The sequence below is a fragment of the Peromyscus maniculatus genome, chromosome 19 (genome assembly GCF_049852395.1).
Source record: "Peromyscus maniculatus bairdii isolate BWxNUB_F1_BW_parent chromosome 19, HU_Pman_BW_mat_3.1, whole genome shotgun sequence".
NCBI classification, from domain to species: domain Eukaryota; kingdom Metazoa; phylum Chordata; class Mammalia; order Rodentia; family Cricetidae; genus Peromyscus; species Peromyscus maniculatus.
Window position 1 is genome coordinate 61,805,199 of NC_134870.1, and position 21,791 is coordinate 61,826,989.

A 21,791-nucleotide genomic window follows, 5' to 3' on the forward strand; every position below is an offset into this window, starting at 1 on the left:
GGTCCCTTATCTGTCCACAGATTAAACAGTGCTACTTACTCAAGAAGTCCCAAGTGGTATACAACAACAGCCACAAACTGAAGCTTGTAAAGATCCAAGACACTGAGATCATTTGAAGTGGAATATATAATATTTGTTTACAATAATAGAAATGAATTTATAAGGCATTACAATGAGTAGGAATATTGAAAATGAATTGCATTAAAAACAATGTTGGAATTAAAACCATTAACGTTTTAATAGCTAAGGAGATTCTCCTAAAGCATGGTTAATAGGAAGACAGAACTGATAAAATTACTCAGAGAAACCAAAGAATGAAAAAACATGAGCCACAGCATGTAAGTCTGTCATTTGAGCAATCAGAATATTAGCAGGGTTGTCCAACCTTTTGACACAGCAATATGACAATGTCATTTACAAAAGTGTTCGGACACATTAAAAGCTATTTTGGGACTCATAGGGACCACAGGCCCTATGTTGAACATGGCTAGGAAAGGCAATTTTTGAAAAACTAGCTAAGATTCTACAGAAAACAAATTGAACAATATAGGAAAGCCTTTATATACCAGTAAGAAAAGAAATATACAGTTCCAAACATTAGTGTAAATATGGAGAATACCAAAGAAAAAAGATAACCTTAAAAGAAAACCAAAATTGCTGGGCGGTGGTGGCACACGCCTTTAATCTCAGCACTTGGGAGGCAGAGGCAGGTGGATCTCTGTGAGTTCGAGGCCAGCCTGGTCTCCAAAGCGAGTTCCAGGAAAGGCGCAAAGCTACACAGAGAAACCCTGTCTTGAAAAACCAAAAAAAAAAAAAAAAAAAAAAAAAAAAAAAAAAAAAAAAAAAAAAGAAAACCAAAATAAAAGATAATCTAAACAGTGGATTGAAGTTCTAGGGAAAACCGTAGTGAAAGTCCTGCAGACTACTACCTGAGCATAACTGACCAGAATATCAACATCAAAGTTGAAAGCCGAAATTGTCTTGAATTATCTTAGGCCTTTAGTAGCCAATTACCTAGCTTTTGTATCTAACAATCTCATGACTAATACATTTCTCCTGATATATTTCTAAATTCAGCAGACCTCTAATCCAATTAAAAGGCAAAGAATGCTGTGATTTCTGATACCTAGAGATATCTCCAGCTTTGGAGCCAATTAACTTCATCAACTAACTTGGTGAACCCATCAAGTAATTACTAAATACACTGATTTGTGACTTTCTTTTCTTCTGTGACTGTAAGAGTTCATACAACCACTTCCACAGCAGAACATGTCATTCATTCAGTGACTTGAATCTGTTCCAGGGCCAGAGTTACTCATACTTCATTCACAATACATTTTTTTAAAGATTTTGTGTGTATGTCTGTGGGATTACATAGGCGGGTGTGTTCAAGGTGTGTGCACCTGTACAAGGAGGCCACAAGGGGGCATCAGGTGTCCTCTGACACTCCCCGCCTGTTCGTTTGAGGCAGGGTCTCTCCTTGAACCCGGAGCTCATACTTCTCAGCTAGACAGGAAAGCAGCAAGCCCCAACAAACATCCTGTCTTCACTCTTAGAAGCTGGAGTTAAGGTATGCACAGGGATACCAGCTACAATGGTTTGATTAGAAATGTCCCCCCATGGGCTCAGGCATTTGAAGACTTAAGTCACCATGGCCTTGCTGCAGGAAGGATGTCACTGGGAGCAGACTTTTAGAATTCATAGTCTCACCTCACTTGTAGAGACTCTGTCTGCATTTGAAGGTGTGGTCTCTCAGCCTGCTGCCCCCATCTCCACGCCTCCCCATCCTGTGGAATCTTATCCCTCCAGACCTTGCACGATAGTCAAGTACCTACCCCAGCATACCAAATCAAAAATGAAACGGTGGGCTGGAGTGATTGACACCTCAGCAGTTAATAGCTCTTGTTGTTCTTGTAGCCTACCACCAACTCCAGCTCCAGAGGATCTGGCATCCTATTCTGACCCCACAGGTACTAGATCTGCATATGATACACATGCATACATGCTGAAAAACATACACGTGCTATTTGAAAATGGAATTTAAAAAAACAACACATAAAAAATAAAATGGCAAAAAGTGAAATACTACTTGTGAGTTAATACTGTATTAGTTCTAAATAGTTGATTGGTGAACAACTTTGGATTTGAGCACAAATAGGTAAATAGTTTTAGCTAATCTCAAACTACTGTGCAAATTATTATATGCCTGAATTTGGGAGATGAAGGCAGATTAGGTAAAGGTTGAGACCCACGGGTTGAGAACCACTGCTCTAGACAGTATTTGTAAAAATTACAACCTTGAGATGACTCCTCTAAATCAGTGCTGACGGATACTTTGATATTCTAGAAATATCCTTAAAATTTAAGATATCCTTAATCACAAATCTTGTATTTAAATTGGCCAGGAAAGAGAAAAGTAAAATAACTTTGGGAGAAAGAGAACACCCGCCATTTAGTAATGATCTCTTTGTTGTTGACATATCTTAGTATCACATCCAAATATACAAGAGATGAAAACAATTAAACATCATCATCAATTGTTTCTAGACCCTATAAATCACCTATAAGGAAAGGGACTTTGTTAAGAGTGTTAACAGACCCACCCCCTTGCATTCCTGATGTCTACGTTGACCTTAATAATTGTAAATAATGTTCCTTCAACCACTCTCCTCTACAACAATGGTTCTTCTCAACATGTGGATCGTAAACCCTTTGGGTGTCAAGCAACTTTCATAGGGGTTACCTAAGACCACTGGAAAACACAGATATTTACATTATGATTCATGACAGTAGCAACATTACAGTTCTGAAGTAGCAACAAAAATAAGCTTACGGTTGGCAGTCACCACAACATTAGGAACCATTTTAAAGGATGGCAGCCTTAGGAAGGTTGAGAACCACTGCTCAACAACATACAAACCTCTCTCACCTACAATCCCTAAGGTAACAGGCCACAGTGTTCATTCATTCATTCAGTGTTTACAAAATGCATTGTGGTATGTTCTAACTGGGTGAAAAATCAACAATTGCGACTTTAAAAGTAAATGATGGGGATAGAGAGATGGCTTAGTGGTTAAGAGTGTTTACAGCTCTATCAGAGGACTGGAGTTCAGATCCCAGCTCTAATACTTGTTAGTTCACAAAGACATGCAACTCCAACTTCAAGGGATTACAAGCCCATTTCTGGCTTCCATGGACTCACACACAGACACAGACACACACACTTGAACACACAAAATAAATTCTTCAAAAGCTGATTAGTGCATACTGATGTGGTCTCAAAATTCAGGGGTCTGAAGCAGAAAGATCACAAAATCGAGGCTGGTCTGGGTTACATATTAGGATATTATTTCAAAAACAAAAACCAAACCAACTTGTTAAATTATATGTAATTTGACCAGAGATATTTATCTTTCTGAAATTGACAAGATTATTTCCTACTTGGATGTTATGAACTGACCTTGAGATATGGCACAGTTCACAAAAAAAAAAACCAAACAAAAAAACAAACAACAACAAAAAATAAGAACTCTGTTCTTTCCTATAGCATAGAGATACTGTGCTGTGATAAACCTGTATTTTGCATGCAGGCATAAACATCTGTCCCACAACTTATGGTAAATAGCCTACTGTTGACCATGATATTCCTTTTATTGCAAAATGATATAAAACAGCTGTAGAAATAACAGGAAGATAACATTTTTTTTACATTATCACATTATGGATATTTTCCCCTTTGTACTAGAATTTACTTCCTGCATCCATTTTTGCTTTATCTGGAACATCTTATGTTGGGATTTCTATATCATAGAATGGTAGTTTTGAATTAAGAAGAGCTTATGGAAAGTTAATCTGAGAATGATGACTCCCTTGCTTTCTGGGCCTTTTCCTGGGCATACTTATTTATGTCCAGAGTGGAACTCTGCTCCAGCCGACTTCCACTCAGCCATCAATTCTTTTTGGACCTCTTCTGGTAGCTCATAGAAAACCTGAGGATCAATGTCAGATGGGAAAGTAATTTTTTCATCAACACAATCTTGTTCTTTATTTTCTACTAGTCCTTGACGAGAGGTGGTGGCTACTGTCTGCTTGTGGCTATCTGCAGTGCGGTGTTTGGAGAAAAGTTGTTCACTCTGCAAATTTGGAAATGAATGAAAAACTGAAACAGCAGGATTTGTATTGGCAAAGTGGAATCCTTGAGACTCTTTAGGTCCTTGGCTCATGCGTTCATCTTTTAACCGATTATCGATATAATAGGAACAATCCTTTCCGCATGATGGATGGGAGGAACTACTGGGACTCAAGCCTGATGTTCCTGGCTCACTGGGAGACACAGCTGACCCCTGCTTGCCAGTAAACGTAGCATCTCTGGAGCTTAAGGACCCAGCTTGCATTTGCTTTGTAGAAAAGAAAGACAACACGCCTCTAGAGGCATGTAGTGGGCAACTTAAGCTTCCTTTCCCTTGAAGACTTTCTCTAGGTTTTCCAGAAAGGATTTCTTCTTGAATGTCTGCTGGAAGTTGCTTAAAGACTTCTTGGTCAACACCCTCGGGAAGTGCCTGGAGTGGAAAGTCACTTGGGTCTTTTTCTTTAGAAAGACATGTGGCATCCGAAGGTGACTCCCCAGGTCTCGTACTTTCAATTCTTCTACTCGGGAGACAATCCCAGGTGGCTTCTTTCTCCTTGGAAACATCCTCATTGTGAGTGTCTTTCACTTTCTAGAACACAAGGAGAACAGCAGAACTTAGGAGGCTGACATGCCTTCAATGTCACTGCCGCTGAAGTGCTCCTACAGCTAGTGTCTCACAAATGATTTCCAACCTGCTCCACACTTTCAGTCTTGGGTTGCCAGTGCCAAGGAGCTACAAATGATTAATCTACCCCAGTGAGTTACACTACTATGCAGCTTATCATGATATTCATACTTTGCTTGCTAGCTCGCACTGAGTAGGAGACAAAATATAAGGAAAGGACCTCAGCAATCATGTGTTCCAACATCCAAGTCTATAACCTAAAGTGATACAATGTTATTAAAAATATATGCAGAGATCACCACGGGCTGATTTCCCAAAAATTTCTTGTCTAAAAGGTAACATTTAACAGAAAGAAACAAAAATAAATAAATAAATAAAAGTATATATATGTAGCCGGGCGGTGGTGGCACACGCCTTTAATCCCAGCACTCCGGAGGCATAGCCAGGTGGATCTCTGTGAGTTCAAGGCCAGACTGGGCTACAAAGTGAGTTCCAGGAAAGGCACGCAAAGCTACACAGAGAAACCCTGTCTCAAAAAAACAAAAAAAAAACAAAACAAAAAAAAATGGTTTTGCTCATTATGTATACAGTTTTCTGTCTGCTTGTGTCCCTGCACACCAGAAGAGGGCGCCAGATCTCATTATGGATGGTTGTGACCCACCATGTGGTTGCTGGGAATTGAACTCAGGACCTCTGGAAGAGCAGACCCTGCTCTTAACCTCTGAGCCATCTCTCCAGCTCCCAAATATATTATTTCTTTAAGCATAATACTATATTTATATAAAACTTAAACATTCACAACCTAAGTTTGCACAACTTTTCTTAAAATTTTTGCATGTGAATTTCCCTTCCAGTTTTATGTACCATAAAATGCCCACACACTGAACTACAGCTTAACAATTATTATAATACTATCCCAATCTTAATGCAATGGTAGTTAATTTCTAGATATGTTTATATTTATAAGTCAATCCACAATATTCTTATATTCCTCTAGAAAGTGTGTTAACACTTCCTGAACAGAAGCACCATACTGCTTGTCCCTTTTATTGTGATGGTTACACTTTCCTCCTGGATTACAATATATTTAAGGCCAGCGGCCGTCCTATGATAGGAACTACAAACAAGTGAACCGTTCAAACAGTAACACCTCAAAGAATCTCCAAGTGGCATTAGATACAAGTGTGCATTGCATGCTTCGCCACAGCGGCGCAGTAAGGGTACTCACAAAGCTGCGCTTGCCAGAGTGGGATGTGGTTGACAGGGATGACGTTAGGTAGAAATCCATGGGCCCCTTCTTCGCAGTGTTCAGAGCCTTCAGGTTGCAGAAGCACACACTTAGAAGAGTAAGGTGAAATGGCATCTTCACATTTACCATATTTCGGAAAAGTTTCATAAGGATATCAACCAGGGGAGTCATTGCATCATAATTTCCTAAGTCAAATGTTGAAGGATATAATAAGCACCTGCATCTTAATAATATTCAAAGCATGATATTATTTATATGACTTATATTAAGAAATTAAAATCTAAATTGGGATCATTTGACATTATTTACTAAATATATTCTACATAATTATTATTCTACACAATAGTTTTGTACCCTTTGAAGCTGGGATATAGGGATATATTTTTAACTAAGTATTTACTGAGTAAATAACTGAGTATTTACTTTTATTATCTATTAAAAAGTTTTCCTAATGTTAATTCCTGGTAAAATTCAAGTAATTTTTTAATGCCATAGGAAAATACTTCTATGTAGCATGTTTCTAATTCAAAGTTTACTTTCTGAAGAGTTCAATATGCCAATTACATCCTTAGATAACCAGCCCATACCTGTCCCTAACTTCTGAATGACATGGGACGGAACAGGGCACTGTCGACTCTCACGATTACAGTGTTTCTCAGAATATCGACGGATGACTAATCTTATTGTATGCGGCTTCCTTCCATCACGGCATACTCTAAAATTATAAATGGAAAAACAGGATTATAAAATGTGTTAACATGTCTTTAAGATGATAGAACACGTATTTATTGAAGTGTCAGATGGGGTAACTATGGTATCTGTATGTAGAAAACGGTACATAATAAGCAATGCATGTTCAAGAACACCCAAATAAATATCTCAAAGTCAACACAGCAAAGTTCTGACATTTAAAATGGGAGAGTCACTCAGAATTAAGTGCTATCAGAAATGGAGCGATCTATTTTATAGTCCAAAACATAGTTAAAAACAACCTATTAAATCAGCAAGAATGTTAGCCAGCTATAGATCCAACAGAGGACTAATAGCCAGAATATATAAAGAACTCAAAAACCAAAGCATCAAGAAAACAACCCCACTTAGAAAAAAAAAAATTCATCTCTGCTCCCTAAATGCAGACTGATGGGATCGACCACCTCATGCTCCTTCCTGCCTCAGGCCACCTCACACTCCTACCTCCATGTCTTCCCCATTTGGAGGGACTGTTTCCCTCCCTTAGGCAAAGAAGCAAAATAAACTGTTTCCAAAGAAAGAAGGAGAGGGAGGGAGGGAGGGAGGGAGAGAGAGAGAGAGAGAGAGAGAGAGAGAGAGAGAGAGAGAGATAAAGAAAGAAAGAGAGAGAGAGAGAGAGAGAGAGAGAGAGAGAGAGAGAGAGAGAGAGAGGAAGGAAGGAAGGAAGGAAGGAAGGAAGGAAGGAAGGAAGGAAGGAAGGAAGGAAGGAAGGAAGGAAGGAAGGAAGGAAGGAAGGAAGGAAGGAAGGAAGGAAAAAATTTCAACAGCCTTGGCAATCAGGGAAAAGTAAATTAACTACTTTGCCATTTCCTCTTCCCTCACTCAGAATGGCTACAATTAAGATAAATGATAACAAACACTGGTAAGGATGTGTAGGAAGGAGAACCCTCATCCACTGTTGATGAGAGTACAAACTGGTACAGCCACTATGGAAATCCATGTGGAGATTGCTCAGAAAGCTAAAAGCAAATCTACCACATGACCCAGCCATTCCACTCCTGGACATATAATCAAAGGCCTTGATAAGGAAAATCTGGGACACGTGTGGAAGAAATGAATGAACTTATGACATACAATATTAAGCAAGGTCATATAATCTCAGAAAGAAATAAAGCACACTTTCTCCCTCATATGCAGAATCTAGTCAAATGTACATGTGGGTACAGTATAACATGAAGAAGAAAGGACAAGAAAGCCTGGATATAGGGGGATGAGGAAGGACTGAATTCAACTGGGCCACACCTTCTGCTCGCAGCCTATAGAGAGGACGTGGAAGAAGGAAGCTGGCTGTCTCTTTGCCTGCGTGCTCTCACTCTCATTGGCAAATCCATTCCTTCACTGGCATTAGATATGAAGTTGGACTTAAAGTCTGCTGAACAGAGGAACTTCATGCCTGGTGCTTTAAGACCAGCCAAAAACCTTTGGCTGGAGAGGTCACAAACCCTAGAGGAAGACCTACCATCTCATTTAACTGCTATAACGTTGCAGGCAGTGGTGGCATGTGCCTTTAATCCCAGCACTCAGGAAGCACAGCCAGGTAGATCTCTGTGAGTTCGAGACCAGCCTGATCTACAAAGCAAGTTCCAGGACAGCCAGGACTATACAGAGAAACCCTGTCTTGAAAAACACAAAACAAGACAACAACAACAAAAACTGGTATAACATCTAATTGTCTTCTAAATACTTACCTGTATACCCATAGATGAATGCAGCTCTCACCCCACAGCAAAGAAGCTTCTTTTTGTAGCAGATGGAGGTCATTTCAGAGAATCACAAATGGACAAAGTGCAGAGACTAAAAGTGCCTGTGGTGTGCCCCACCCCAAATATGGCATCAACAACAAAACCCCTATGCCAGGGCAAAGGGCGCGGTGCCGAAGAGGGAGAAGACAGTGAGAGCCAGAGGCCGGAGAGGACGGCTACAAAATCATGTCTTCTGGCCAGGCAGGGCTATGCAGCCATGAGCTGTTAAGAGTTATGACTGCAGACACAAGACCACAGCAGTGGTCTCGGCTGGACAGCAGAAGAGGTTACACAGCCCCTCTCCCAGTTGGGGAGTGTGGTAGTTTGAATGTAATGACCCCCATATTCTCATAGGGAGTGGCACTCCTAGGAGGTGTGGCTTTGTTGGAGTAGGCGTGGTCTTGTTGGAGGAAGTGTGTCACTGTGGAGGAGGGCTTTGAAGTCTCATATATGCCCAAGCCAGGCCCAGTGTCCCAGTCCATTTCCAGTTGCCTTCTGACCAAGATGTAGTCAGCACCATGTCTGCCTGAATGCTGCCATGCTCCCGGCCATGATAATGGACTAAACCTCTGAAACTGTAAGCTGCCACCTGAATTAAATGTTCTGTTTTTTTTAAGAGTTGCCATGGTCATGGTATCTCTTCCCAGTGATAGAAACCCTAAGACAGGAAGCTGCAGGCAATAGATGGCTCCTGAGGGAATCAGCAGAAGTAGAGGACACGAACTAAAAGGGATATGGCAGGAGGGTGTCGGAAGAGTTGGTGGGGGAGAATGGATATAATAATAAAAAAAAAAGACATACAGGAAAATATCTTATATTCACCTAAAATTATATATATATATATGCAATACACATAAACTATATAAAGTATATATGCTTATCTTATATTTACCTAAAATTATATATATATATGCAATACACATAAACTATATAAAGTATATATGCACATATATATATGCACACACACACACACACACACACACATATATATATATGATTTAAAGACGTTATAACACTTGGAGCAGTGATGGCCCCCAAGAGCCATAGTCTAACAAAAACTCCAGTAGCATGCATGAGAAACCTCCTCCCAAGTTACTGGTCAGGACAGTCCAAAATTTTCAAAACCATACAGGCTATTGCTGTTTCCCTAGACTGCCTCCCAGAATTTTATGGTAAGGGCCTATTTCTGAAGACACCGTGCGCTTTGGACACTGGTCTTGGGAGTAACAGAGTTGGAACTGATCCAGAAGCCTCATCCCTGAGGCGTGGCGCTCCCAGTATCAGAAAGTACAATGCAAACTGGCAAGGGAAGGGAGCATCTAGTCGTGCTAACCAGCTGTAGCCTGGTTGAACTTAAACTATGACTAGACTGGCCATGTTTTAGAAATGGTGTAATGGTGGTGCTTATATTTTGGTGATAGCCAACAGCTGCCTAACTGGACTTAAGGTCCACTCAACAGGACACGAGGAAAAAGCTGAAAGCAATTTTTAAACTAGTGCCCAGAGGATGGCTTTTTAAAATACAGTTTACCTTCCTTTCCTACCCATAGGATTAATCAATAGATTCTCTAGAAGAAAAATGTATTTCACACACAGACCCAAGATATATGAAATGATGTTTACACCAGTCACTTAAATTCTATTATCCCTCCTCCATCAAAACAAGGTGCTGTGGTGTGGTGTTGGGGGCACTGGCAAGCAAGACATGGACAGATGCTAACAGCTGGTGTCTCAGAGGTTTAGAGCACCGGCTCTCTTCAGGATTGAGTCCTCAAGGCCAAGCACTTATATACAACACACACTTCCTGTGGTTTTTCTATGCAGGGCCCTTCTCCACAGCCACACATTTCCGAGTACTCGTGAGCCGAGGCGGAGTGATGACCCAGTTTCAGCAGCAGACTCCCCAGAACAGAATGAGCCACATCACTGGAGCTGAGTCATGCACAGCCTTGAGCATGCAGCCAACAGTGAGCTGCATGGCTCTGCTCCAGACATGAGGCAAGCTGCTCGTGACAGCAATATGGAAGGCAACTTCGGATCATCTGTTTTCTGAGACAAGCATCAAGTTGTGTCATCTCTATATGTCCAGTCTTCCTCGGATCATTCCAGAAGTACACATGCTCTAAACCAATGTGAGATACTTCTAAGGAGATGAAGTGATGGAAGAGTAACATTTTCTTGTGAGAAATGAGAAGTGCACATTTCAAAGATAACAAGGAGCACCAGGACACATTTCTTGTTCAGCTTACGTTGTATTTTTGTATATTTAGACCCCAGTTGACACATCATTGTTAACTCCCAGGCCAGAGTCCCTGAGCACACTCGGATCTACCCACGCACGGCCCCATCCAGCCATCCCTTCCTTTGACCCCACCATCTTTTCAAGGGTCTGAGGCTGGGGGAAAAGGAGGTTTCCACTGCTTTCTCTTGCACTGCCACCTCGGCATCTTCCTGTTCTGAACCATCAAGAACCGGAACACCCAGGCCCACATAAGGAGTGTTAGAACTGGGGCAGAATTCCTCTTTACTGCATCTTCCCCGTTTAGCTAAAAAGCGAGTCATTATGATGTCAGGAGCAGAGGCTATGCCATAGTTACAGAAGTTTTAAAATGTCCTTCTCACCTAAAGACTACAAATCTAGGAATAGTAGAAATACCTAAGAAACCATTCAGGTAACTACTGTGGCTTAAGATCAACATAACCACCATGTTGTGTGAATGAAGACTAACAGAAGTAGGTAATTTTAGTTAAGACCACGTGATGAGAGAAATCTGATAGCAAATGATCTAGCTTGCATACAGTTAATCTGTAAAACCCAACACAGAACGTGAGGTCGTTTTTCCCATGTGGTGCGTACAGGATGAATGTAAAGGATGACAAGGTAAAATGAGAAATACCTGTTCAGAAGGCTGGAAAGTAGTTCTTCAATCTTAGCTTTAGCTTCTGCTTCCGACGAACACTTTTTAAATGTATCTTCTTCACTAAAGGACTACCACAGAAGTATCAATTAATATAAACTCAAACACAGTACTTGCGCCAAATCATCTTTACCACCTTATGCTGGGGCCTAACTTAACACGTGGTTCTCTTTTTCCTTAACTCTCGGTGTGTGCAGTTGCTGTGCACAAGTCATGAAATCTGAAAGCATTAGGACCAACTCCAGTCTCTCTATAGGACCACAGCAAGGCTCCTATTGCCCTAAAACTCTGAGTCTCTACTTGGGTAAGTTATTTAACCTTTTGAAGGTACAGTGCCCTGCTCTTAAGGGAGGAAAGAGGATGCAAGGGAGGCAGGAAGGAAGGTATGAATCCATAGCACTGTCTGTCTCCAAGGTTTGTGGTGAAAATTAAATGCACCAAATATGTGGAGCACTTTCCAAAGTGCCTGGCATATAAGAAAAAACCCACACTAACTGGATAATTATACCTTCCCCATTCGCCAAGCCGCTGGATTATTCTGAAAACAAAGATAGTTTTAAAAGATAAAAATGTTTTCTTCACATGTTTGTGTGTGTGTGTCAGGATTTTAAGGCAGTAGTAAAAAGAAAATAGGTAACGATTTAAAACTACCGACAGGCAGGTTTCAATTTCAGATCTCACATAAATCACCTCTCATGGGGAAGGGATCACGTACAAGTAGCAAAGCAAACTAGGGTAGTGAATACTGAAGCCACACATCTTTATCTTAAGTGGCATCATAGCCAGCACCTCATAAAGTAAACACCATGCTCAAGTACGTACCTGAGGGGGTCCTGAGGGTGTGACAGGAGAGTTATCCTCTCCAAAACTGAGCTTCTGGATGCGCTGAGCAACTGAAATTCCTAATTCCTTTTCTAATGTTTTGATTGAAAAAGTCTGGAGATCGTGCACACTGTTGATTCCCAGTACTTCAAGACGTTTGGCAGTTTTATAGCCAATACCTGAACAACAGAAATGCATCGTGTTACCGAGGCTTTGCTTCTGAAAATAAAACTACTCTAAATATTGATAATGTTTCCACCATATGATAAGGTCCTTAATACTTTACTAAGATCAAACCTCATTACAAAATACATTGATTTTCTCCCACTCAGGGCTCACGAGTTATACAAACTTCTTTGAAGCCTTCTTAGCATGTAGCATCATTTAAGAAATAGCCACTGTGTTCTGTCTGAATAAAACATACTTTTTATAGCCTGTGATGTGATACTGTGGAAAAACTCAAAATTAAGTAATAATTCATGTATGCAAAAAAAAAAGACTGCACTGCAACAATTAGAACTGCCAGGCAAATTCATAAATGTCACACTACCCAGGAACCCGCAGTCACGCTAAGTAATACTTGCCATCCAGGACAAACTAAAAGAAAAAAAAATGCAAAAATTTTCCTGCTAACCAAACTCCATTAAACTAGTCATATTTTATGGACAGGAGAAATAAGCTATGAAATGTTTTTTTTTTATTTCATTTAAAAATAATAATCTGGTTTCCTTTCCCAGTAAAAGCAGTAAAGTGCAGGAAACAAGCATGTAGGGGGAATTATTAAAATGGAGTGACAGATCACTTTACAGCGGAATTAAAGACTATGAATAAGAGAAAAGGTAAAATGTACAAGAAGCACAGCTGAGGGCTGGGGATGCAGGCTCAGCTGGCCAAGTGCTTGGCTAGCTTCCGGGAAGGCCTGGGTTTTATCCCCAGCACTGCATGAAACCAGGTGTGGTTGCAGAACTCAGGATGTAGCCGTAGAGGACCGGTAATTCAAGGCCATCCTCAGCTACAGCAAGTTCCAGGCCAGCCTGGGCTACATGAGACCCTGTTTCAAAACAAAACACAGATACCTTAACTAAAAAATTAATTCAAGCAAGAATGTTTTGTATGAGTATAGAGATCTCTGCTGATTACAAACTAACATCTAACGTGCTTCTTCGGAAGAAACTCAAGATTTCCATTATACTGTATTCAAGAAGGTAAGTCAGGATATAAAACAAATTAAATCATACCAACATTGGTCTAAAAAGGGAGGGTGAAGTTTCTGTTGTCTCAGAAATCCATTTTCCCATCTTATTCCTAAATCCCTACAAAAATGAACTTTAACATACTCATTAATATTAATAGCCTATCTGTCCATGACTCCTGAGTAGGTCACTTGTCTTTAAAATGAGGAACTCGGGGACTGGAAGAAGGTTCAGTTAGGTAAAGTGCTTGTTGCACTAATACTAGGACCTCAGTTCACACCCCCAACATCCACATAAAAAGCCATGAGCTCTGGTGCATAACCATAACCCCAGACGTGGGAAGGTAGAAACAGGAGGATCCCACCAATCCATGAGCTCAGGTTCAGTGAGAGACACTGTCCCAAAAAAATATGGATTGACAAAGATACTTGAGGTTGACCTCTCGGTACACAGTTGTACACCCACAAACACATACACACAAAAATACGGAAGACACAAAAACATTTTTTTAAATGAAAGGGTTGGCCTAGAAGCTTCTGGAAGTTCACTGTGCTACTATACATATAAGGTCCACAAAGAGATGTTGTGGGATATTGTTTACACTGTGTGAAGATGTGTCACTATGATTGGTTTAATCAAAAGGTAAATGGCCAATAGATAGGCAGGAGAGGTTAGGCGGGCAGAGAGAGGAACTCAGGGGGATGAATCTAGGCTCACGGAGATGCCAGGGAGTCAGACATACAGAATGGAGGAGAGGTAAAGAGCCGCGTGGCAGAATATAGACTAATAGAAATGGGAATTTAAGTTAGAAGAGCTAGTTGGGAACAAGACTAAGTTAAAGGCCAAGCTTGCATAATTAATAAGTCTCTGCATCATTATTCGGGGGCTGGTGGTTCAAAGGAAGTCCGATGAGAAAGACCTACTACAAAGAGGCATTGCAAACAATGAACTCCCCTCTCTGTGAAATGTTTGGAGACTATAAATATGGGACCATATGGCTCCAGGGCACCACTCAGAACCTTACATGGAAAAGTACTTTCACATAGAGCTTCATACAGATTTGTTCCAGAAAACATTTCAGGTTTTTTGGTTTTTCTCCAAAAGCCAAGTGTGTGCCTCTAGGACTTAAATGCATATTAAAGAAACTACAGCAAAGCCAATAAATATACAGTCTTCAAATGTATTTGTCTTACCAGGCATTTCCTTTATGTGGTTCAAACTGTGAATGAGATCTTGACAACTTTCAGGTAACAAGACTGTCTGCTGATTTGGTTTAAAAACACCAGAAACTAACTTGGCCAATAGTTTGTTGGGAGCCACTCCAGCGCAGCCAGTGAGCTCAAGCTGATGATACATGGCTTCCCGCATCTCCGCCGCAATCTGCGATCCAACCACAAGTCTCACGTGGGTGATGTTGTGCAGGTTTACCGCTATAATGACAATGTTATTACCACAAAAACACTCATTGTCTTTTCCACGAAAAGCTTTAACAAGCCCAGGATTTTGTTTGTATCCACCCCATCCCCCACCACCCTTCTACCTGTTTCTTTAGTTCTTCATAGGTTTCTAAAAAGTGATCAGATACCTAGGGTCTGTGATAATGAACACATGCTGGAAGTGCTTAATCATTAACAGACTATGAAAACACCGCTCAAAAAAAGTTCCGCTGATGTGCATAAAACTTTTATTCACATTTACCAATAAATAAGTATTACCAAGAAATTATGTGTATTTTTCATATTACCAAGAAATAAATATGTATTCATGCATTACCTGAACACCCTAATGAAACCCATGTCTGACTGGCTCACAAGTTAGAAGATCTGTTTATGACATTATATATAGGGAAATTATTGACACGTTTTCTTTGGTATGGAATGGTTGTTATATGGACCCATTTTTATCCTTTAGGGCTCATGCTCAAAGAATCCGGGATGACTGTCACGGAGCCTGCAATTTACTCCCTCATAGCTCATTGATTAGCCTAGCTCGGAGCGAGCGCACAGTCGGGAGAAAAGACAAAATAAATGTGCCAAAATAATAACTGGTTTGTCTATAACAGACAAGACTGCTCACGCCATGATTCTGCCAATGTCTAAACTCATTGGAAAGAAATTGGTTTTAAATCTGTGTAGAGCCAGGCACTTGGGAGGCAGAGGCGAGCTGATCTCTGAGTTCAAAGCTATCCTGGTCAACAAAGAAGTTCCAGGCCAGCCAGGCTACATAGTAAGACCCATTTCAATAAGTCACTTATATAGAAGAAGAAAAAGTAGTGAGGAATGAGGCAATTTTTACTTGAAATATAAAATCTAGCTCTCTATACACTGATGTGTTTGTTCTATACAGCAAGGTCTGCATCAGCTTTAAAAGCTGTACAGCGATGTATCTGGAATCTTACTGGCTTTCCACCCTGCTGACCAACATTTGGGTTGTCTTAGATACTAAACAGGACTATACCTCCAAAAAGGCCACGCATCTGTCAGCGACCTCACTGACTATGGGAAGTGCACAGTTATGGTCACGATGGGAACGGGGAGGAAGCACTCACACTGGTCATTGTAAACATGGCCCGACACAGTCACTGACGAAATCTCATCTCTTGGAAGCTGCTGGAGTCTTTTCTCAACCATTTCTGTTAGATCCACAAAATTTTCATCAAATCCAAGTCTCTCAACAACTGGACTAAATTCCTCCAACAATTCTAAATTGAAATAATATTGGAGCACAGATATAATTAAGTTATAACTAGAACAGAATTCACTGTTTAATTATTAAAATACCAAATACAGCATATAAAAATGTGTATTCCTTATGTATGATACATATGTAACACAGCTTCACACCTTTTTAATTTTTAACTTAAATTTTTGCTTTATATGCTTGCATGTTTTGTATGCATGTCCATCTGTGTACCATGTTTGTACCTGGTACCTGCAGAGGCCAGAAGAGGGCACTGGATCCCCTAGGACTAAAGTTACAGATGGTTGTGAGCACCTATATGGGTGCCGGGAGTTGAACCCAGATTCTCTGGAACAAGCAGCCAGTGCTCTTAACCACTGAGCCATATGTCCAGCCCAGTGCCACAACCTTTGATAACATCCTCAGTTAACAGACTTGAGTAGAGGCAATATTAAAGGAAAAAATCCAGAAATAATATTCCCAGGATAATTAATCACAGTAATACATCTAATTCAATCTTCCACATCTATAATTTTTTTTTTAATTTGTAGTATACTTTTAAAAAAAAATCCATGCTTAGAAGTAGTTAAAATCTTGAAGTGGATGTCAAGCAATAAATTACAATCTTAGAAAAGTATAACCAAGTGATAATATATTTTAGCTATATTTCCCACAAGCACTTGCAATAGACTAAACAAAATGACATTTAAAACTAGTTTTGAAAATACACTACAATGAAGTATTTTGATGAATCCTTCCTTCAGTACATTCCCTAAGGATAAAGTAGCTGAAGTAACATCACCTTCAAAAATTTAAATCGCTAGCATCAAGGCAAGATTTAGCCATTAAAATGTTCTGAGCCAAAACTCAGAATGAATTCAAAAGGACTATCAATTCTGAAATTAAATTGAAAACTAATCACTAATTACAACTTTGGAGTCACTTTTACTTACCCCTGAATCTTCTTCTAACTAGATGATGAAAAGTACAGTAGTTCCATGGCATTCGCATATACCAAATATATTTTTAAAAAACTGGACAGTAACAAAAGACACTAATATTGACCTTTGGCGCACACACACATACACACACACTAGTGTGCATGCATATATACAAACACATAAACTTCATATGCACAAAAATATCTTTCTTCACACTATTTATTTTCATTTTATATTTTAAAATTTTATTTACATTTTTCTGTTACTTACATAAAATAGTATTCGTAACAGAATTTAAATTACATTCAACTATTCATTTTCTCACCACAGCTATAATACTGAAAGATACCTTCTTACAAAATTAAGTATTTGTATTAAATTTAATTATTTTGGAGCACATAAAGCTACCTTCTTATATAACTTAAAATTTATTACATTTATTTATCTGGTGGGGGCAGAGGGGTATACGCTACAGTATGTGTGGAGGTCAGAGGACAACCTGCCCAAGTCAGTTCTCTCCTTCTATCATGTGCGTGCCAGGGATGGAACTCCTGCTGGGGGGGGCCTAACATCAAGAGCACAGATCCACTGAACCATCTTGCCAACTCCTTAATCATTTTTGAAGTGAGCAAGGCCTGATGTTTTTTTACAGTGTTAGGAAAAAAGTACTAGATACATGGCACTTTATTAGCAATATTTGTATAGTGAATAATAATCCCACATGCTAAAATATGCGGCGACTAACTTGTACCTGTGACCTTATATGACATCTCCCTATAGCGGCTCAGGTCTTCTCCATTCACGAGGACCAACTGGGGACATTTTTCTTTTGCATCTCTGACAGTCATAAGTTTCTTAACTCCAAGTTTCCTGGCTTCGTAGTTGCAAGTAACCACCAAGTATTTCTGCTGAACACCTATAAAAAAAATTAAGTATCACCTGAGGAAATGAAGTCGAATTGAGCATGTTAAAATACAGTCTCCTGGTTTGATGCTGTAACAGCGCAGGTGGTAGCCACCGTCTGCTGCTGTGGCTGTTTGCAGCAATGAGGCTCACCCACAGCCTTGCGCATGCTGGTCAAGCACTCCACCACTGCTCCGTCCAGAGCTTTCAGGGCTTTGCTACTTCCCCACCCTCCACAGTGGCCCTGAACTCACCGTGTAGCCCAAGCTGCCCTCTAACTTGTATTCTTTCCACCTCTGCCTCCCCTTTGCAAGGGCTGGGATCACAGAATTGTACCACCTTGCCCAGCTCACAATGGGATTTGACAAGAACGAAAAGATATCTGAGTTAAGAACAACAACCTCTATCAAAATTCTAAGAAACATCAATCAGGGTTTTTGTTCTTTTCATTCTCTTTCCTTTTTTTTTTTGCTCTTTTTTTTTTTTTTTTTTTTTTTTTTTTTTTTTTTTTTATCGAGACAGAGTTTCTCTGTGTAGCCCTGGCTGTTCTGGAACTCGCTCTGTAGACCAGGCTGGCCTAGAACTCACAGAGATCCGCCTGCCTCTACCTCTTGAGTGCCAGGATTAAAGGCGTGCGCCACTACCACCCAGCGAAACATCAGGTTATTGAGCTATCTCCCACTTACAAATTATAAAATACCAATTTTATTCTCCTGTATCTTAACTTTTATCCTTAGATTTTTCCAATCAGAGAAGAAAGAAATTGTATTAAATAAGAAAACACAGAATAATTGTAGCAGAAATTGCATAGAAGAATATGGGCAGTTACTCATACACAAAAGGGAAGCTGTGTTTCTCAAATTTAAATTATCATTAAGTCAATATACTCTAAGGAATTTTCAGTGATAAAACAAATTAAATCCTTCAAGGAGTCTTTTTTAGACAACTCAAAGCCCAATTAATTTATATTGTCATGTAATACACTCGGGTGTGTTTACCAAACAATAAGCCCAATGAAAATAACAAAGAACAATTAAATACGGGTTGCTGCTAGAAAAACTCATTTATCTTCTGAGCAAACCACCAATGAATATAAGCAATATTCTAAGAGCCAAACTGCAGCAATCATAAGAGATCTTGTCCCACTAAGAACCTTAGCAATGAACTATAGCTCATAATAATTTGTATTTGTACCATGAGGAATTACTTTGGGCTTCCTTTAAAAACTGACATCAATATGACTACCTACAGAATACATTAAAAAAAAAATCACCAGGCATTTAAGATTGCTAAAATGATTTGCTTTTCTCTTTTTACACAAGTTGATTGCTTCATGACACTGTAAGTCACATTCGTCTATGTATGTAGAATGTATGGAAAAGAAAAAAATCTATACAAAGACAAATCAAAATTCGTTTTGCAGATACATCTTTCACATATCTGATAATGCCTAAAAGTCTCAGTAAGTACATAAAAAGGTCAGACTGGTAAACTCCTTAGCTAAAAGGACTCCCCACAGCATGTTTTGGCCTGAGTTGGTTGCACACTTATAAATAAAAGCTGACTGAGCACTCACACTCCTCAGTTCAGGATAACCACTACTGCTACATCTTAATCATTCAATACCTTTTAGTACAAAGTAACTACTGGGCATCTTGTGCTAACTAGAAATGATTTCAGAAGGAAAAACAAAACAAAACAAAACAAAAAAACCTGATCTCCTAATTTAAATCCTTGACCTCTTGGGAAAGTTTAAAGATTTAGCCTCACCTCAGAGAACTAAAACCTAGTCATCCCTTTGTTCTTCAGGGAAGACTTGGAAAACCCAGCCAGGCCCAAGATGAAAGCAGGAAGCAAGCACTGCCCTCTATGCTTACACTAAAAGATCCTCCCCACAGGCATGAAGGAAAGGCTGTTTTCCTTACTGAAGGCACATGCCTACAGAGGGGAGCTACGACATCTATTCAGAGCTCATTCTGGTTTCTGTGCATGTACCACCCACGCTAGTGTGGTCACGTTTATTAAAGGGGCAAGACTTGGTACACTCACTCTTGGTACCAGAGCAAATACGACTGCCAACCAAGTCCCTAAAAATGGACTCCAAGAACAGTCTTAATATGGTTAATAAATCGGGGAAAAAAATAAATCATGCTTGAAGCTCATTTTATCACCACCCAACAAAGACACCATCAATATGGATTACCTAAAGGTTTGTCCTTTAATTCTGGATTGGAGATCATTTCTACTTGGGCATAAAAGCAATCAAGATCCACATGGACTATGACTCTGGATGAAGAGATTCGTGTTGGCACCCCTCGATCAAAAACTGCTGCACAATACACAAAGGAAACAAATATATTCAGGCTGCTTATCATCAGTGAGCAACTAACAGATCCTTAAAACATTTTATCTGGAAAAGAATGTACAGTGACTGGAAGAGTTTTTTCCACTTGAGTTTTATGATGTGCCAAATGCCAACTTTTTGGATACCCCAAAGTATCTACAAATCATAAAGGCATGAAGCCCCATCAATAAAAAATGTCTTCAGTCCTGTTTAACTAACCAGTACTTCTTCAGGTACTTCATTTTTTCCCTCCTCAGAGTAGTTAATTTAAGGGAGAAACCCTCGATCAATAATGAACTGGCACAAAAGCTAGTACTATTGTAAGTTTTTTTTTTAGAAAGTTTTAAACAGTAAGTTGTAACAATGTTATTTTCAACCAACTTGAGAATTACTCAACGTGGCCTGTTTATTTAAAAAAAATAATTAAACGGCACAACACAACCTGTGGGTTCCAGGACACTAAACTTAGCTCCCATGAGAATAAGATTTCCTGTTCTGAAGTCCCCAGTGCCCAGAACAGTGCCTGAGGCACAACAGACAACAAATAATTAATCACCGAGTTTAAAAACAGAGTTATCTGATTTCAAAAACTAGGGTCAAGGATGTGCCTGATACCTTGGGGCCAGTGAGTAAATAGCAGTTTATGTTATGGGTGGTAAACCGGGTAATAGGAACAGCTCCCTTCTCTAGTTACAAACAAGACAACCTAAATGCAACCCTGGGCTAGGAAAAGCACATTTGTAGGAAAACTGACAAATTCTGAATTCAGTGTGTCCTCCAGGGGATTAGCTGTGTACTGACTTTAATTTTGACATTTTGATATATGTATCAAGGAGATATTAGAGATGTTGATAGTAGGGAAATAAGACGTATGCCACAACTTTTCTGTTCATTGGGGGGGGGGGGGTCAGGGAATGGAAATCCAACGCCGGGCCTGGAGCCACAAGGCTGGGGTGGAAAGTGGGTCACCTCGGGACTCCAGCCAGCTTGCTAGATCCGGGGCCATCCTTTCCTACCTGGACTGAGGCCAGGTCTCTACGCCTAAAGGGACGCCAAGGTCCTCCTATTCTCCGCCTCGAAGCCGCCGGAAGCATCAGGGGTCCCCCTCGGGAGGTCAGGAAAGCCTGCCCGCCCCCAAGGAGACAGGTGCACCCTTCCCCATGTGTGCAGGAATATGCAGGGTCGCCCAAGCGTGCAGGAGCCGGGGGCAGAGTGCCCCGCACTCCCCAGGCCCTGGCGGGACCGAGAGGCCGCGCCCCAACGACCGCCCCGGGCGCCCGCCCTTCCCAGCCTTCCCTTCCTTTCCCGCCATCACCGGGGCGGGGCCGCCCACCCCGCGAGCTGCCCGCCGCCCCCACGTCCAAGGGCTCCATGGCGCGAGCGGCGTCTTCTTCCTCCGCGGGGCCGCCTTCCTCCTCGGGCTCCACCCCCATCTTCACCGGGGGCCAACCGCAGAGCAGCTGCTGCACGGTCTCCTAGGAAACCACGGCCCAGCC

General features: G+C 40.5%; 2 protein-coding genes across 9 annotated transcripts in view; one reads left to right on the forward strand and one right to left on the reverse strand.

Annotated features, from left to right (window-relative positions):
- The window catches only part of Stard6 (StAR related lipid transfer domain containing 6), a 44,250-nt gene extending 33,657 nt beyond the window's left edge, over positions 1-10,593 (forward strand). Inside the window, exon 8 of one of the 2 annotated variants that reach the window (XM_076555466.1) lies at positions 10,320-10,593. In XM_076555466.1, the coding sequence (XP_076411581.1) occupies positions 10,320-10,492 (173 nt within the window). In that variant the 3' untranslated portion in view covers positions 10,493-10,593. The remainder of the gene's footprint in view (positions 1-10,319) is intronic. The other variant, XM_076555465.1, reaches the window with a different exon arrangement.
- Positions 3,633-21,787, reverse strand: Poli (DNA polymerase iota). 7 transcript variants are annotated; one of them, XM_006970094.4, is made up of 10 exons: positions 21,629-21,787; positions 20,155-20,280; positions 17,800-17,964; positions 15,977-16,129; positions 14,622-14,858; positions 12,236-12,414; positions 11,393-11,484; positions 6,591-6,718; positions 5,983-6,188; positions 3,633-4,718 (listed from the first exon to the last, which is right to left on the reverse strand). In XM_006970094.4, the coding sequence occupies exons 1-10, from the start codon at positions 21,726-21,728 to the stop codon at positions 3,900-3,902; spliced, it is 2,205 nt and encodes a 734-aa protein (XP_006970156.1). In that variant the 5' UTR covers positions 21,729-21,787; the 3' UTR covers positions 3,633-3,899. The 7 variants fall into 7 exon arrangements, with proteins under 7 accessions (XP_006970156.1, XP_015856810.1, XP_076411575.1 ...); XM_016001324.3 differs by having other exon boundaries at positions 20,155-20,277; positions 21,629-21,786; XM_076555460.1 differs by having other exon boundaries at positions 14,622-14,808; positions 20,155-20,277; positions 21,629-21,748.
- Between the last annotated feature and the right edge of the window lie 4 nt (positions 21,788-21,791).